The sequence below is a fragment of the Macaca mulatta genome, chromosome 17 (assembly GCF_049350105.2).
Source record: "Macaca mulatta isolate MMU2019108-1 chromosome 17, T2T-MMU8v2.0, whole genome shotgun sequence".
Lineage (NCBI taxonomy): Eukaryota > Metazoa > Chordata > Mammalia > Primates > Cercopithecidae > Macaca > Macaca mulatta.
In genome coordinates, this window is record NC_133422.1 from 3,101,575 (window position 1) to 3,119,029 (window position 17,455).

The 17,455-nt window shown below is 44.7% G+C and overlaps 1 protein-coding gene and 1 long non-coding RNA gene across 2 annotated transcripts; both read right to left on the reverse strand.

Moving 5' to 3' along the window:
• Positions 1-497: 497 nt before the first annotated feature.
• On the reverse strand, positions 498-6,580 carry LOC144336199 (uncharacterized). Its single transcript, XR_013407769.1, has 2 exons — positions 6,332-6,580; positions 498-1,263 (listed from the first exon to the last, which is right to left on the reverse strand). It is a non-coding gene; the product is annotated as an uncharacterized LOC144336199 (long non-coding RNA).
• A 460-nt stretch (positions 6,581-7,040) lies between these two features.
• LOC144336325 (uncharacterized) lies at positions 7,041-15,538 on the reverse strand. Its single transcript, XM_077974353.1, has 4 exons — positions 15,417-15,538; positions 14,686-14,816; positions 13,873-14,032; positions 7,041-10,799 (listed from the first exon to the last, which is right to left on the reverse strand). Exons 1-4 carry the CDS (start codon positions 15,536-15,538, stop codon positions 10,640-10,642), a joined length of 573 nt encoding a protein of 190 aa, XP_077830479.1. The 3' UTR covers positions 7,041-10,639.
• Positions 15,539-17,455: the final 1,917 nt, after the last annotated feature.

Here is a 17,455-nt window from a genome sequence, read left to right on the forward strand (position 1 = left end):
GGCATCATCATCCTGACACCCAGAATCAGGAAGGACACAGAGAGGACCAGGGAGGTGTATATATATATATTTTTTGGATGGAGTCTCGCTCTGTCGCCCAGGCTGGAGTGCAGTGGCGTGATCTCAGCTCACCCTGAGCTCTGCCTCCCGAGTTCCCGCCATTCTCCTGCTCAGCCTCCCGAGGAGCTGGGACTACAGGTGCCGCCACCACGCCTGGCTAATTTTTTTTTTTTTTTTATAGAGATGGGGTTTCACCTTGTTAGCCAGGATGGTCTCGATCTCCTGACCCCGTGATCCTCCTGCCTCGGCCTCCCAAAGTGCTGGGATTACAGGCGTGAGCCACCGCGCCCAGCCAGGGAGGTGTATGTTTTCTAATGGTGTGTTGTTCAGAGGAGGAATTGGCAACCCAAGCCCATGGAACTGTATCCACGCGTAAAGGAACTGAGGCCCCACCACCCAGAGACATAATGACTGCCAAAGAACACCTCAGACAGATAAGAAACTTGGGGATTTGTGTTTCGCTTCTAACCCAAACAAGTTTAGGTGAGAATATTACCAAGGTTTAGGTGTCCCATCAGCCAAGTCAGGTGAGTCAAAATTGATCTAAGATTACAAACTTTGTAGTATTTTCTTTGATACTCCCATGCTTTTGAGTCTGATAGAATATTTGTTTCGAGATAGTCCAGTATTGTCACCATGCTTTTGAGTCTGATAGACTATTTGATTGGAGATAGTCCAGTATTGTCACCATGCTTTTGAGTCTGATAGACTATTTGATTGGAGATAGTCCAGTATTGTCACCATGCTTTTGAGTCTGATAGACTATTTGATTGGAGATAGTCCAGTATTGTCACTACTAAACCAGGGAGTTGGTAGAAGATTTCGTTTCCTCTAGGCTTTGGTCAGCATTAGGAATGATGATAAGATGGCAAGCAGTTAGTGTGAATTTGCTTAGGCACAGGCACTATACTAAGTGTTATCCAGGCTTATGTTATGTAATTTTCCCAATAGACTTGAACCAGGATTCTGTGTTGCAAGTGACAGAAAACCCAATCCATACTGGCTTAAACAAAAACAGAAAATGTGCTGGCTCCTATCACAGCATCTAGGTCCAGTGGGCAGTTCCAGCTTCAGCTGCAGCACAGATGAAACTGCCGTGACCTGGCTTCTCTCCTGCTCTCAGCCTTGCTTCTCCTGCAGCGGCTCTGTTCCCTTGAGGCAGCTTTTCCAGGGCAAAACCTGACTCACCCCAAGCTTCGTGTCCTGTGAGGAAGAGAAAACATCTTTGTTGTCAGCAGCAACAGAATGCATGAGATTCAACTTGGTCATTTGCTCGCTCCTGAGTCTGTTGCTTTGAGCAGGGGACCACAGTGAACGGATTGACTTCAACTTGGGGAACTGCAGCTACAGGTAGAAATAAGCATGCACAAGAGGACAATGTGCAAATAAAAATCAAAGGCAGCTGTGAAAAGAAGGAGCCCTCTGGAGGCTTAGAGAGTTGAAATCGTTCGCCTAAGCTGAGACAGTTAGCACGTGGCCTTGTTGGCATTTGGAAGAGGAGTGGATGACAGAGCACAAGTGGCTGCTCTACAGGGTCATATTTTCTTCCCAATCACGTAGCGGGGACAGCAGAGCCTGGGGGAGGATCAGAGCCCAGGAGGACGAGCAGCCTTCCTTCCCCAGGGCCCCTCTCCTGGTCTCTCCAATCGCAAACCCATGTTTTCAAAAGAAATTCTGTGAGGCACACAGCTGTGAGCACTTGTTTATAATAAGTTGTTTCTTTTAATAATAACTAGATTAAAATATTGGTCCCATGACCATTTTTCCCCCACCTATTAAGAGGCATTTTCCACACGAGTTCTTATAATTGGCAGTAGGTTCGTCTTTTTAAAATCCTCAACCTTTAACAAATATTTTCACACTGTGTAGGCCAAAGATAAGCAGGAAGGGCAATTTTTTGACAAAGAAAATTAAAATTAACTTTGGCCATGCTTGCTTTGTGCAGATCAAGCCTGTCAACACAGGCTTGTGGGATCTGCTCTGTGATGTCGAATGTGTTACATATTTTAATCCATTTAGATGTCTTCTGTTTCTCCTTCTAGTTGGCCTTTGACTGTCAAATTATCTTTACCCTATCCAGTATATTATATGCTTAGTTTTTCCATTGCCTCTGGGATAGTCGTTGATTTTATATAACTCTTTTATGCTTTTTGCATTTTTTTCTTTAAAACTCATGTTAGCCACCAAATCAATTTTCAGTCACAGACTGGTTTATCAATGACAGTTCCTCATCTTGTATATTACCTACTCTTGTTCATTTTGGCTGCCAATTAAAAGACTCGGCCCTAATTCTACACAATCTGGTTCTGACACTTGAGGTATTGCTTTTTTGTTTCCACATCATCTTGTCTGTGAAAACTTTCTTGTCCTGATTTGCAATTAGACTTACTTTATATGCTACAGTTTTTAGTTCATCTTCTTATTTAGTATTAATTACTTGATCAAGGATGATGGATTCTTAACAATATAAACATCCTGAATCAAATGCTTATAAAGATGAAAATGTAAGTGTAATATTTTGGTTGTGTTTGGCAAGGGAATCCTGAAATACTGAACATTTCCCTTGATAAGTTACCTCATCAAACCAGATCTCTGTACAGAGAAAAAAGCAAAATAATTTAACTTTTCATACTAACAGTGCCTTTAGCCTCTAGGTTACAAACTCTAGTAGACTAGGTGAAATTCCATGGAGAATGATCTTCAGCAGTCATTCAGAATGAACACTAACAGTGCATGGGTGCTAGTCTGCCTGCAGTCACCCATCAGCTGGCCTTGTCCCCATCTTTCCAGCCCACTGCCCAGAAAAATGAGAGTAGATCTGCCCATGAGAAAGCCAGAGGAGATCAGTGAGCAAGAGGGTTTGAGCCAAATCAGAAAAAGGAAATGGCTGCAGTTTATCAAGACTCTTCTTGGTTGGTGGCTGGACACGGTAGCTCATGACCACTGAGGTCAGTCATGCCATGGCACTCCGGCCTGGGTTACAAAGTGAGAGCCTGTCACTAAAATGAATCAATCAGTCATACATGCATACATACATACAAAGACTCTTCTTGGTAGGGGGAAGGATTTGGGAAAACAGGGTGTTGCTTCCTAGGTCCACCTAACTTAGCTATATCAGAGAAGAGGACACTGAAAATGGCAAAAGAGGTGGCCAGGTCTCCCCAAAGAGGAGATCCACCAGGCCTAAAGTCTCCAGGTGTCTTGGATGAACAGATTCAAGCAAAAGAGAAAAACATGAGGACTCATCAGTCTTGCTTCCTTGGAGGAATTGCCCAGGCCAGACTTTGTACTTCTTCATCCAAACATATGTGCATGTGCACACACACACCAAGAGAAACAAAAAAGAGTGACAGAGACAGGGACAGAAAAAGAGAACCAAGTAAAATGAGATGGCTAGGCCTTCTTTCAAGGGAAGTAGAACCTACTTACTTCTCTTTATATCTAAGAAAATAATTCTCAAACCTTCACCCTTTCAACCAGTTTGAAAGCTTTACCTCAGGGTAAAATGAGGGGCTTATGCTAGCGGCTCTCTGAGAGGAAGCATATGTGAAGGAGACCGGAGTCTCTGACATTTTCCCCATAGGGATCAGCGATTCCATTGTATACTACCTTCAATACAGAGCAGTGGAGAAGAGAGCAAAACAGATGTCTGCTCACTTTGTTCCACCATTTTTTTTTTAATACTGTGCACTTCTTTGCCAATCTGGTGATGCCCACGGACCCCTTCATGGAAAAATGTTTTTAAATACATAAAATAAATGACAAAGAATAATAAAAGAGACTTATGCTGAGATAGACTTCTACCAATAGATGGCTCAGGGGAGGGAATTCAGGGAGCCCAGGTTAGGAATTAGTGTTACACAGGGCTGTGCACCAAGCCAGGTCCCTGCAGGAAACAGGTGGCATACTCAGGCTGGGATAATTTGAGGATGATTTCATAAAAAGATACGTACAAAGCATGGGCAGGTATGGGGAAACCATGAAGAGCAATGCAGTGCATGTTTCCAGAAAAGGCAGGCCTATGATCAACCCCAGATCCAAAGGAAAGAGGGGCAGCATTTACTGGAAGGAGGGTAATTTCAGAAGAGAAGTTACTCGTCTTGAGTAACCAGAGGTGACCCTTACAGAGAGGGAGTCAGGAGCATATATGCTCTCTCCTTACGCCTCGTCTGATCTGCTGGGATCCCCAGAGGTGCCATACATTAAGCAGGCTTTAAAAAAATCTACATCAAATTAGGTCGCAAGAATTCTCATTTCCTAGAGCCAGAGCCAGCCCAAGCCCATCAGTCCCCCTGCGGGCGACCTCCTGCCAGTGGATATACAGTGTTAGGAAAAGGTGGAGCAGGGAAGGAGACGAATCACTGAGCGCAGATGATATTGGTAAGAAGTGCCTTCACTATAACCTGGTCTTTATTTTTGTTGGCAAATATTTAGAAATACTTTAAACCATATGTGGAATTAAGAGTAATTGACCCCCCTCCCTTTTGCTAGAGTAAGTTTTCTTTTGTGATTTATTTAAAAAGCAATACCCACTGATAGATTTCCCAAGAAAATCTCTCTCTCTGCAGGTTAGCTGGCCCGAGGTGTCATCTGTGCTGAAGGAGAAATCCTTTACAAGTTGCACCTTGAGAAATGGTTAAAATCACCAAATTCTTTGGGCAGAGCTATCTGGTCTTTGAAAATATAGGTGGAGTACTTGAAAACTATTTGGAAAGTCATTTGTTCCAATGGGTTGTATTGTCATTCTGCAAATTACCCAAAACATTTTTAAAAATGAAAAAAAAAAAAACAAAACGATTATCATCTACCCACAGAGATTCATTGACAATGTATACACAATGTTCTGTGATGGTTTTGCCTTTTATAATAATAGAGGGTTAACAAAGACCCCACCTGTCTGTGTTCCCCAGACGAGAGGCATGTGGTCAGTTACCTTGGTGCGAAGATAGTGTCGATACAGAAGTGAAAATCATTTACTCTGGGAACTCAGCCTGCCAGCACGTCTGTGAAATGATTTGCATACGGTTGTACCAGGAGTTCCCAGAACTCGTTCCTGGGTGTTCCCTCCTCTATTTCCACTGCTGGCTGGCTGATCCTGTTTGGGTGTATGTCTCCATGTGTCATGATGTTCTCTTTCAAAATACAGCAAAGTTCAAGAAGTTTTGCTTCCTTAAAAGCACACTTGGTGCGCAAATATGAAATACTGAGCCTTTTTTTTTTTTTCCACAGGGCATTTTTGTTTGTTTTTCAACTGCAAAGCAGTTTTCTGAAACTGATTTCCCAGAGTGACTGATGGGAGTATATTTTCTTCTAACGCTGCCTTTCCTGAATACTAAACTGCCACTATAGGTGTCCTGCTGGTTATCTTCCTTTCCTGGAGATCCTAACATTGTCGGGGACTCGATGACTCAAGAGGGCATTTGCAAAGATGAGGATGTCTGTGAAACATTGCCTTTTCTTTTTCTTTTTCTTTTTTTTTTCAGGCAGTGATTCTCTGCAGAAGCATTTTTCTTTTTAAATGAATTCTCAGAGGGCAAACAGAGATGAAAAGGGAGGAACAGCTGAATATTTCTGCTAGTGTTTTGACCAGAACAGCCCTAAAATGTTCTGTTTATTACCAGGAGGAGAACGGTTTGTGTAAGGTGAATGCTGGCATTACTTAGCCGGGTCCCTCCTGTAGAGCATCTGCATGAGTTAGGAAAGGCTGCCAGGTTTCCATCTGTCAGCAGTGCAAGCCCAGCCACAAACACAACTGTCGTGACAACCACACTGAGTTAGTCTTTCAAATAAAACTTGTTAAAAGCTACTGCCTCCAGCCTCCACCCACTGCAGCTAACTCCATTAAATCACCCTCTAACTAGTATTTATTTTCTTAGGCATTCCGTACTTGTGCAGCTGTGGGCATGCTGGCCTTTGATTTAAAATAACCCCACCAGGAGGAGCGTTTACAGTCCCTGAAGGTCAAGATGTGTTGAGGAGGATGTCTGAAAGCAATGTCCCACCTGAACCTTCTCAGGCTGCAGTGCCTGTGTCCGGGCCCTCTGCGTCTTCCCTGTGGGACATGGTCTGTGAGTCTGGGAACTGCTGGATCAGCTGATTTCTTTCAGATGATGGCAAACCAGAACGATCCCCTTAGAGTAAGGCCATACTCTAGATGGTGGAAGGCCCGCCCTCAGGCCAGTTCCTCTCCCCAGCCCCCCTCCACCGCCCCGGTTTTCCCATTATGATGAGCTTGGGTGGCAAAGGCAAGTTTGGGTTAACTTTAGCTCACCTGTGAAATCCGAGTTGACAAGGGAATCAAAGCTATCGCGGAGTCCACTGGCACTGTGTCTCCTGGGGTGTGCGTTTTCTTTTAACTCACATGCTTGAAATCTGTGAGATCAAATGGTCTGGTGACCCCCTGGTAGGACTCTGTTATGTAAAAGCGATTTAATGTTCTCAATATGCTCTTTTAGGTGCGAGGTCCTTTCAGAAGATTTCTCCATAGTAGAGGGGTATCTTCCCTATTGGTCAGTGTGGGCTGTAAAAATGGACACTTGGTTAAAAAAATGCTGAGGGTAGAAAAAGTGAAGTGATGGTGAAACATACTGTGTATTTCTATACTCTGTACATTTTTGAAAAAAAAGGGACAGGCCCTTTCTGGTTGTTAGAGGAATACTCAGAGGCCCTGCCTGTATCTGAACAATGTGGTTAGTACCAAACCTTTAAAGAAACATTTATGCCTAAAATATTGTGAGATAAATAGGGGCTTTTAAACGTCCAATTCCAACTTCTGCACAGCTTCTGAAGTATTGTAGGAATTGGAGGAGCTTACGGTGTTTAGTACCTGGTGGTTACTCACTAATATCTGTTAAGTGAATGAGTGAGTAAATAAAATAAAAATGATGGTGATGATGATGACGGTGTTAAAGGATTAACTTTAAAAGAGAATAAGATCATGATTCTCAGGCAAATATAAAATCAGCACAAGTCAAAAACTGCATTGAATGTGTAAATTAATGAAGAAACCAATATGATAACATTACCATTGGTTCATAAGAGAACTCGAAGAACTATATTCCTTATAGTCAGACAAGGATTGCTGAAATGAATTTGCAAATGGATGTAAGCTGGCAAAATTGGTCCACATCCACAGGGTGACACTGAATTGGCTTCCAGGAGATGAGATACAGTATGTATGTCTACAGGCAGGAATTGTTTGTATAACTAAGAGTTTTCTACAAATCAACTTGCATTTTACAGAGTTACAAAGTAGTCTAGTGAAAGAAAAGCAAACAAGCAAATGTGCACACGCTATAGAATCAAATAATCCTTGTAATAGTAGCATTCCACTGAGGGCTACCCAAAAATCCCTTAGGCATGTTTCAAACTCTTCCATAATCTTCTCCACAGCAGTTAACATACCTATAATACACATTCAGTGCCAGACACTATTCTGGATGATACGCTTTACACAACAATTTATTGAATCTTCCCAAGGAACTGGCCCAGGGTTTCAAAGCAAGTCAATAAGGGGTCAGAATTTGAGTCCAGCCTGTCCGACTCCACCACCTCAGGCTCTCACTGACCACGCAGAACTGCCAGGGAATGGATGTGGTCAATGGGTGTCTGCTAGCACAGCTGAGAGGCTACTGCTACCTACTGCTGCAATTAGCATAAGATATCATGGGAGAAAAAGGGGTGATTGAGGCTCTGCTAGATTATCCCAGGTCTGTGGCAGTAGACGTAGGTGCGTTGTGTTTTCTGGTTTACCTTTGTTTACTCATCAAGTCTGCACCTGGCACAGCGTGTTTCATCTCACTGTGATTGGCACGTTCACCGACTGACGCCACAAGCCACGGTGTGACGAAAGGAGTTCATTGCAGGTTGAGTAGAATGGAATAATCAAGTTAGATTTTTTTAAAAAAAAAAATTAAAAGCCCAAGTAAAACAGGAGGATTCTGGCAAAATACTAGTCAAAAAATGGTTGCTTTGGGACCCACTCTGTGTTTGCCCAGAAAGGTCTTGCAGGAGGTTGTAGGCCTGCTTGCTCCTACACACAGGAGGCCTGGCATGGCCCAGGCACTGCCTTCAATCTTTAGCCACAGGGGACCAGGCCTAGTTTTGTAAAGTGGAGAATGGCAAATACAGAAAGCTGCAAATTTCCCAAATTGGCAAAAAGTTCATCCTATTCATTTTCTCCCCCAGTTTTACTGCTTTGTATTAAAAAAGAAAGTCCAGGAAATATTTAGTACAGTTGTAGAGCTGTGCCCTGGGAATTCTCAAATTTACCATCCTTTGCCGTTTACTCTCTGTCATCCCCACACACCCTGACAATGGGAAGATTATGCTTGAAGGCCTATGCATTGTGGGATGTGTTTGCAAAGGCTCAAGAAAAGCAGAGCACCTACAAAGCTCACAGTCTCTCTTGGCCTCCGCCTGCACTCAGTGGGGACAGCTTATTCCACAGTTCAGTGGTCCCCAAGAGGAAGAAACCGTGGTGGATCCTCCTCCATTCTGTGCGGGATCCCCTTTGCTCTGGGTAAGACCATAGCAAAGAGAATAAGTCATTTACAGTTTTGGAGGAGTGCAATTTTTTTTTGGCTGGGTTTTTGTTTTTAAATAAGTTTTAGTCCCTTGCATGTAAGTAAAGTTTGGGCAGGAGCCCATGTTTTATTTGTTGATGCTTTGGGTAGGAAAAAAAATATTGTGATGATAATATGAATAGTTTAAAATCTGTATCACTTCTTTTATGTTCACCACATCTCTGAAAACCTACTTGTAAGAGATTGGTGAAGGAGGGGTATTGGGTCATATTTCACCTGCAGGGGGGAATGTCAGAAAGGGAGGTCTGTGAGGGTGGATGGGATTGGCGGTGGTTTATTTATTGATTTATATGTAAGCCATCTGGGCTCGGGCTGGAGCCAGAGCTGACAGTGCACATTCTCTTCCTCACTCTGCATCTCACAGATTGTTGGAAATTGGCTGTGGTGGAAGAATTTACACCACAGTAACTGGCAAATGCTACAAATCAGGGCTTGTTCATTGCCTCCTCTCAGAGTGTCATTTTGTTGTTAAATACTTATTAGCAACCCACTTAGGGTACCACAGGTACAGGTACACTCCACTTAGGGTACCACAGGTACACTCCACTTAGGGTACCCCAGGTACCAGAACAGCACTTGGCATATAGTTAGTGCTCCAAAAATACTTGGAAATGAATTTAAGAATGAATGTTTCTAGGAACCCTGAAGTAAATTTCACTCCAGTGAAATAATATCTTTAAGGTACCTAAGTTTAGAATTTTGTCTTCAATTTCCTTAACAGCATAATTTAACTTACTGTTTGGTCTGCAGGATGCCAGTTGCTTTTTCATGCTTTGCTTCTTCTAGTTTCTATATACTCTCAGGAAAAGTGAGAATTATTCTTATTTTACAGAGAGGGAAGGGAGGCTCAGAGTAACGAAGTGTCACTGCTCTATTGAGAGGCAGAGTGTGTGTTCACTTCCAAGTTCTGGTTGATTTTCAGGCTGCCGCATGGCCGTGAGCCAACACTGCCTGGCCTTACTGTGAAGGGAACCCCACAACCTTACCGTGAAGGGAGCCCCACAACCTTACTGTGAAGGGAACCTCTGTCCTGTCATGGAAGGCAAAGAATGTCAGGCTCATTAACTGCAGGCACCATCCCGAGAGCTCCACGGCCCTTCTTCAGGCCTGATGTTTCTTGAAGAGCAGAATCCATGAATTTCCAGCTCCATGTATGCTTCCCTTATCCCCTGCTGGGAGATCTTAAAGCAGATCTAATACTTACTATTAGACCACGACAGCAGTTAATACATTTTAAACTCAGAGCAGTGAAATTCGGCTTGCTGGTTTGGGAAGTCTTGAACAATGAACCATGAGTACACTGGCTGAGCAGAAAAGATGGAGTGATATAAGATTGCTGCAGTGTCTGGTGTGACTGTCATCCCAGGCACCCAGTGTGAAGACGGCTGTCTTTGAATATAAGTACAATATTTCACTTGCTGCAAGGACATCAGCACCTGCCCCAGTCTGCCTCTGTGGCTCGAGGTTTGGGGATGCTTTCTGTGTCCTGTCATCAGTAGAGGAGGCACAGGCGAGGGGATGGGAGCAGCTGGGCTCAGCTCTTTGAAGGCCTTCAGAGAAAAGGCTGAGATGATAAAGGAATTTAAATGCAACGCCTAGCAGCCCACCCACCTGTACCTGAGCCTGCCGTCAGGGATGAAAGGGCAGCCGCTCGCCCATCCATTCTCCCTTCATTAATTTTCTTCGAAAATTGGGTCCCCTTTACCTGCCCGCTCGCTGGGACCAAATTTCAGTGTGGACGTGGAAAGGGAAATAATGGGGAAGCATGTGATACGCAGAACAATAGCCAGTTCCACCAGGCCCACATTCCTCACGAGGCAGAGAAATAACGGCAATCAAGAACCATATTGTTATGGTCTGCTTTGAATAAAATTCACAAAAGTTCAGTTAAGAAACCCTGTAGTGTGGCTTCCCTGAAATTTCAGTGCGTTCATCACAAAGAGTGTCTGCTATTCCCTGTCTCTAAAGACTGGTTGTGTCTGAGATGCAGTTTATCAGGCTGCTGGCTTTGAGGGTCGTTCTGCAGCTTCTCTCCTTTTCTCCAAGGCATGGTCTGTTCCAGGTGGATTCGCCAGGCGAGGCGGGCCAGGTGCTTCCATTTGCTGAGGTGGCCGCAGCATCAGAAGTAACTGCTGACGTATTATTTGCCATCGTCTGCAAGAGCATAGAGAACATGGCGATTTCAGTCCTAAAAGCCCAAATCCGGGGAAATACTTGCAGAATCTCTAACAGAAAATTAGTACTGTTGCTACATAAAGAGCTCTTTAAAATCGATAAAATATAACTAGAGTTGTGAGAGTAAAATAAAGTTCCCATGTTTTGGGCCCAAATTGCCAGCATCCGTGGGAAGAGTCGGGATGAGCTGGAGCTATCGGGGCGGCACCCTGTAGGGGTGAGTCCAGGCATTTTGACTTCACTCCTGGAGCAGAGAGCAGATTGTGAAGGGAGGGTGTTGGGGATGGATGGAAGAGAAGGTGACATTGCAGCTGCAGTTCAAACATTTCTTTCTTGGGGAGAGAGCGGGATGAGGGAGCTGGAATAATAGCCTGTGTTAGAGAAGCCGGGAGTTGCAGGAGAAAGACCTCTGTGGCACTGAAAGAAACTGAATGGTATCAATAGACTTTTAGGAGGAAAAATGGACTTAGTGATAGTTTGGAGGTGAGACTGAGGGGGAAGAAGGTTCCAAGGCTAACTCCTGGCTTTCTGTCTGAACAACAAAAACAGTGCAGATGGCACTGCCTCAGACAACAGATAAGCCTGGGAGAGGACCTCCCGGGTTGTTGCTAGAGACCAGAGGAGGAATCAGGGGGTCAGCCTGTGAGGTTACTGTGTGGTTCCCTGATGAATGACAGAGGAAGGGTTGAACTGCAGGTCTCAATTTATACTTATCGTGGCATAGTTAGAAATTTGGGCCCAGGTAGAGAGTTAACCTTTGAGGAACTTCGGAATTAAATGTCCAGGTGGAAGATGATGTCTTTGCAAATGACTAAGAAAAGGAAAGGCCAGGGAGAATGGGGAAACCAGAAAATAAGGGGAGAGAGCACTGGATGTGAAGCACGTTGGATGCTGCTGGGAAGGGACTGACAAGTCTCCTGGGTTCAGTGATGGGGAGCTTATTTGTCACCTCTGCAAGAGTTGTGAAGTTACGCAATGAGGGCAGGGCCTAAGCTGGAGCAGGCTGAGAAGTGAGAGGGAGCTAGGAAACAAAAATGGCAGCTCCCAAGATCCGTAAAGAAGCGTGGGTGTTACAGAGCAGGAGGAACCAGGAGCCATTTGATAGCCATGGGGTGAGCATGGAAGACACAGAAGAGTCAATGAGTAGGAAAAGTTCCAGACTCCAAGGCACAGGCCTTGGAAAGGGGGACAGATTAAGTGGAATTGTCAGCGTGGAGACAGTGGGAATTCCCGTTTGATGACTCCAAGTTTTCTGTGCGAAGCAGGACTCAGGTGACTATTGCCGGAGGAGAGCGGGGAAGAACTGAACCATCCAATCATAGTGAACAGTGTCATGGCAGAACATCTGCTGAAGACAGCAGCTGTTCTCATCTCTGCTTCAGAATCTTGTCTGCATGGAGTTAAAAATTGTTGCTTTGCCACTGTAGCTAGGGTGGGAAACAGCATGAGGTAGTGTCTTAGTTTGCTGGAGCTGCCTAGCAAAGGACCACCGATTGGAAGGCCGAAGCAAGAGATATTTATTTGTCTTGGTTCTGGAGGCTGGAAGTCTGAGATCAAGGCATCTGTAGGGCTGATTTCTTGTGTGTCCTCTCTCCTTGGCTTGTAGATGGCTGTCTTCTCCCTGTGTCCTCACATGGTCATCCTATATGTGTCTGTGCCCTAATCTCTTCTTACAAGGACAGCAGTCATGTTGGATTAGGGCCTGTACTAAGGACCACATTTAACCTTAATCACCTCTTCGAACGCCCTGTCTCCTGACACAGTAGTTCTATTCTGATATACTGGGTGTTAAGGCTTCAACATTTGAATTCTGAAGGATGCAATTCAGTTCATAACAGGTAGATGAAGATGAATATCTCTCGTTAGAAAATGGCAATGTCTTACTCACTGTCTTTAAAGTTTTATTTAAATGTTCCAAGTGAGCGCTTGCCTTTAAAAACAAAAAACAACAAAAAAACTTTTATTACCTCTTGTATCCCTGAAGTCTGAAGGTACACTTTGCAATACATTTATAGCTTGCTTTCTTTCTCATTCACTGAAGTATCAAATACTTCATAGAAATTTTCCATACTTTGTCTTAGTCCAAAAATTTGTTTTGAGAAGAAAGGGCAAGTAAAAGTCACCCAATTCTCTTTCAAGTAGATCCAGAGAAATGATAGTGTTTTTCCTGTTTCTTTGAGAATTCTCTGGAGCAGCTTTGCTCTAAAATGCTTTTAATAGGAGCTGAATTAATTTTTTTTTTTAAACAACAACCAGTCGCGTAGTAAAGATAGGCTTAAAAAAGTGGATATTGATTTTTTTTACACCAAAAATGAGATCGTTTCAGTATTAGTTTTCTGAGAAAATGTTAAATTTAATCTTAGAAGAGTCCGACAAAGTAAATGAAATACAGTGTTTAAAGGTTTGATAGGTATTTTTCCCCTCATTTAAACTTATAGATACTATGATCAGATTTTTTATTTTTTATTTTTTGAGACGGACTCTTGCTCTGTCCCCCAGGCTGGAGTGCAGTGGCGCGATCTCGGCTCACTGCAAGCTCCGCCTCCTGGGTTCATGCCATTCTCCTGCCTCAGCCTCCCGAGTAGCTGGGACCACAGGTGCCCATCACCACGCCCGGCTAATTTTTTGTGTTTTTAGTAGAGACGGGGTTTCACTGTGTGAGCCAGGATGGTCTCAATCTCCTGACCTTGTATGATCACATTCTTTATGAATACATAACCCATTTTACTCCTTCATACTCTTTGTATTAGGGTAAAACTACCGATGGCTTGCTAGGATGTCAGATGTATCACTTCACATTAGATTTATCTGTGAGTTACAAAGGCCTGAAAAACAGTAGGTTAAACAGGATAGGAAAATGTTTATTCCTCAGGTAAGTCTGCTCAGAGCAGAGGAGTCCAGGACTTGGAAGTGCCTCCATCGCCATATGGAATACAGACTGATGCCTTGGTGAAAAACCTCCTCCTCATAGTCCAAAGTGGCTGCAAGAAGTCCAGCCATCTCATCTGAGTTCTGATCAAAAGTGTGAATAAAGTAGTGAAAAATGTCATACCCTGTCCTTTCAAGGAACATTTCCGGAAGTTCCATCCATTTGCACTTAAATCTCACTGGCCAGAATTTACACCTAGATTCCTGGGATCCTGAAGAGTATGATGTTTTAGTAGGGTGAAATATTGTCCAGAATAAATTCTGTTGAATGCTGTGCAGTGCTCCTAAGGAAGAGATGGAGAAGAGATGTTTGTGGTCACAAGGACTGCTGGTTCCTTTGCGTGCCATAAGCATACCGTGGCTGCTCTGAAGGACATTAAGATGGGGCAACTGTGGATGCCCTGGCTCTGGGCAGAGAGGGGCCTGGACTGCACAAGAATAATAATGGTTGCAAGAAAGTGAGAAAACACATGAGCAGTGTTTTCCAGAGCTAGCACTTTCAGAGCCATTATCTCAATCAGTCCTTATAATGATGTTCTGAGGTAAACAGTATCCTAGTGTCGTGGACTCTCATGGTATAACGTAAATTTTCTAAAATAATTCAATCCATAAGGGATGAGTCCCTCATTCCGGGATCTGAGCTAAAAATCTGCCTGCTGTCTGCTGGGCCAGGCTGCCTTGGCATCTCTCGTGGTAGTGAACGCTCTGCCGGCTGGTCCCACAGGGAGGTGGGGTCATCCCTGCCCCTCCACCTGACCTCGCAAATCCCATGATTTTTCTTTGCTCATATCCTTGACATCTGTTCATTCCCTCTCTCTGCCACCACCACTGTCTCTCCCCTGGATGGTTGCAGTGGCCTTGCGAGTTACATGTGTTTATGGCATTCTCATATTCCCTTCCAAACGATCCAAAATGTAAAGCCAGGCGCATCCCTTACCTCCATCAAACCCTTCTGTGGCTCTTCTTGCCTTCTTGATAAAGCCAGCTTCTGGGTCAAACGCCACCCTCCACGATCTCGTCCTGACATCCTCTCTCTTACTGGTGCTTTTTCCCACAAGCTTGGGCTTCCTAGCAATTTTGAGCTACTTTCATTTTCTGAATTGTTCCCCTCCTCCTCCGTCTCTCTTTTTTGTGCTTCCTCCATCGAGATGTCCTGTTTGTCTGACTGGCTCCTGTCCACCCCTCAGGGCTCGAGAGAAGCTTCCACAGAGAAGCCCATCCCTCCAGAGGCTGGCTGGGGGCCCCGGCTGTGTGTGTAGCTGTGTGGCATGGTCAGCTCGTGCTCATCTCTCCCGGTAAACAGCTAAAACTCAAGGGCAATGCATTAACTCTGTCTTTTTTTTTCTGATGCTTTGACATCTGGGTCCTGTGGACCCTGGAGAGGCTGCCCCTCCCAGGGTGAGCCAGGGTCTGTAGGGTTAAAACACATGCCTGCAAGCACACCCTCTTATGCAAACCAACTAATGCAGAGCCCACACCCCACACCTCCGTCAGGCTCCAGTCCTCTGGGCCACTGGAATTCCCCTGATCACCCCGAGGTTAGGGACCAGACAACTAGGAATAGCCCTGTGCCAGGGCTGAAATGATTCAAACCAGCTGGTCCTGAGCCTATCCACCCTGCTCTACCTGTTCCTTTCTATGGAAACCACAGTAATGCCTCCTCCCCACCATGTCCTCTTGCTCCCGATGCCGGCGGTTCCCGTGTGCCCTGTGTGGTTTGGAGTGCCCTCTTCTCTTGGGAACTGAGTAACACACTCTGATGGTGTTGTCTCCCGAGCAGTTGGCCTCATCATACCTGAATAAGAATGCAGTTGTCAAACAGGCGAGGGCTTTGTCTTCTTCCCCACGGCACCGGGTGTCCTCACAGTGCTTGACACACAGTAGGTGCTTAGTAGACACTTATTGAGTGATTGGCTGGAGGAAAGAAGGGGGTTGGTTGAGAGAATCCAGGAAGACTTCCTAAAGGGTGTCATTCAAATGGTGCATCAAGGGGAAGCAGGGCTCTCCAGGCGGGGATGCCTGGGAAGGATGTCCTAGGAGGCGCCGCAGGCATCCTCTCTGCCTGGGATACTGTTGGCTTGCCTGCCTTTCTTAGCTGTCCACACATCCCTGAGATGTGTGCTCCCTGCCCACTCACACTGAGTAAAAGCACTCAATTATATGGATTGTCACAGCACTTTGTCACTCTCCTTTTGGTACCAGGAACAATTTGTAATTTTATACTTGCTTGTGTAATATGATGGCTGGTCGTGTCCCTTTCTCTAGGTCATTAGCTCTCGGAGGGCAAAGACTTGGCTCATGCCTGTAATCCCAGCACTTTGGGAGGCCAGTGTGGGCAGATCACGAGGTCAGGAATTCGAGACCAGCTTGGCCAACACGGTGAAACCCTCTCTCTACTAAAGATACAAAAAAAAAAAAATTTAGCTGGGCATAGTGGCGCATGCCTGTAATCCCAGCTACTCAGGAGGCTGAGGCAGGAGAATCACTTGAATCTGGGAGGCGGTGGTTGCAGTGAGCTGAGATCATGCCATTGCACTCCAGCCTGGGCAACAGGGTGAGACTCTGTCTCAAGAAGAAAAGAAAGAAAAAGTGCGGTAATATTTGTTGGATAGATGAACGCATACATTTAGGACACAGACGGTGTTTTAGAGTCGCTGAACGATGTGGTCCCCACCGGGGCATGAAAGGAGCTGCCCTGGAAAGGTAGGCTGGGGCTGGGTGAGGTGACCCTGCTCAGGTTCCAGTCCTGCAGCTGCCATTTTGGAAACAACCATCTTATAAAGAGAAGGTGAGACCGTTGGTGAGGCTGGAAATAGGGGAATGAGGAAGAGGTGGCAGGGCGCTGGAGAGGGGGAAGGGTGTTCTGAAGTGTGTTTCTGCAGTTCTGTGGAAGGAGTTGAGGTTGAACCCCTTACAAATATGTGTTGCCTTTTTTTCTGGCCTCAACTCCACAAACAGTGTGAAAGTGCTCCCGGTTCTAATGATGGGAAACGTAGTTTCAGGGTTCATTCATCTGCTCCTTGTCAGCAATTTTCCACGGGCCCTCTTTTTTTTTTTTTTTTGTAAGTCAGAAAAGATACACATAAGAAAATACAGCACATTTGAGAAAAATGCATACAAGCTAAACGCAGATCCATTGTTTACTGAGCTGGTGAACCCAAGGCTCCCTTGCAAGGCTGCATTAGGAGTCTTTGAGGAGAATTGACCCTATGCTGTGTGTTGCCGTGTGAAGTGCTCCTGTGATTAGGTTTTCAACAAAGACAGTATGAAAAGGAGAAAATCTGATCCCAGTTTTTCTATGTGTAATAAAAAATATTGACAAAACTTACAGGGCAAAATCTCGAATTCTTAAGTCTCTAATCACACACATGTACACACAAGGTACACATTAATCCACCTCCCTTTGTATGAGGAAAGGCCACTATGTCACAATTTCCCTTTGCTAACAATTCCATGTTATCTCTTAACTGGAATGGATTTAATAACTGGGAGACTGAGAGCCATTGAGCTTTGATGACCCTTTAGTGGCCTCAAGTTATAGGACAAAAACTACTGAGGAAGTATCTTCTAAGGACTTTGGTGATTTCCGTAAATGACTCCACTTTAAATTGCTAGGATTGTGTAGCCTCCTACAATTACTGGTGTTCTAATTTCCTGGGACTAATTTTAGAGGGTGGAAGATTTTAATCATGGAAAGGAATTGTTTC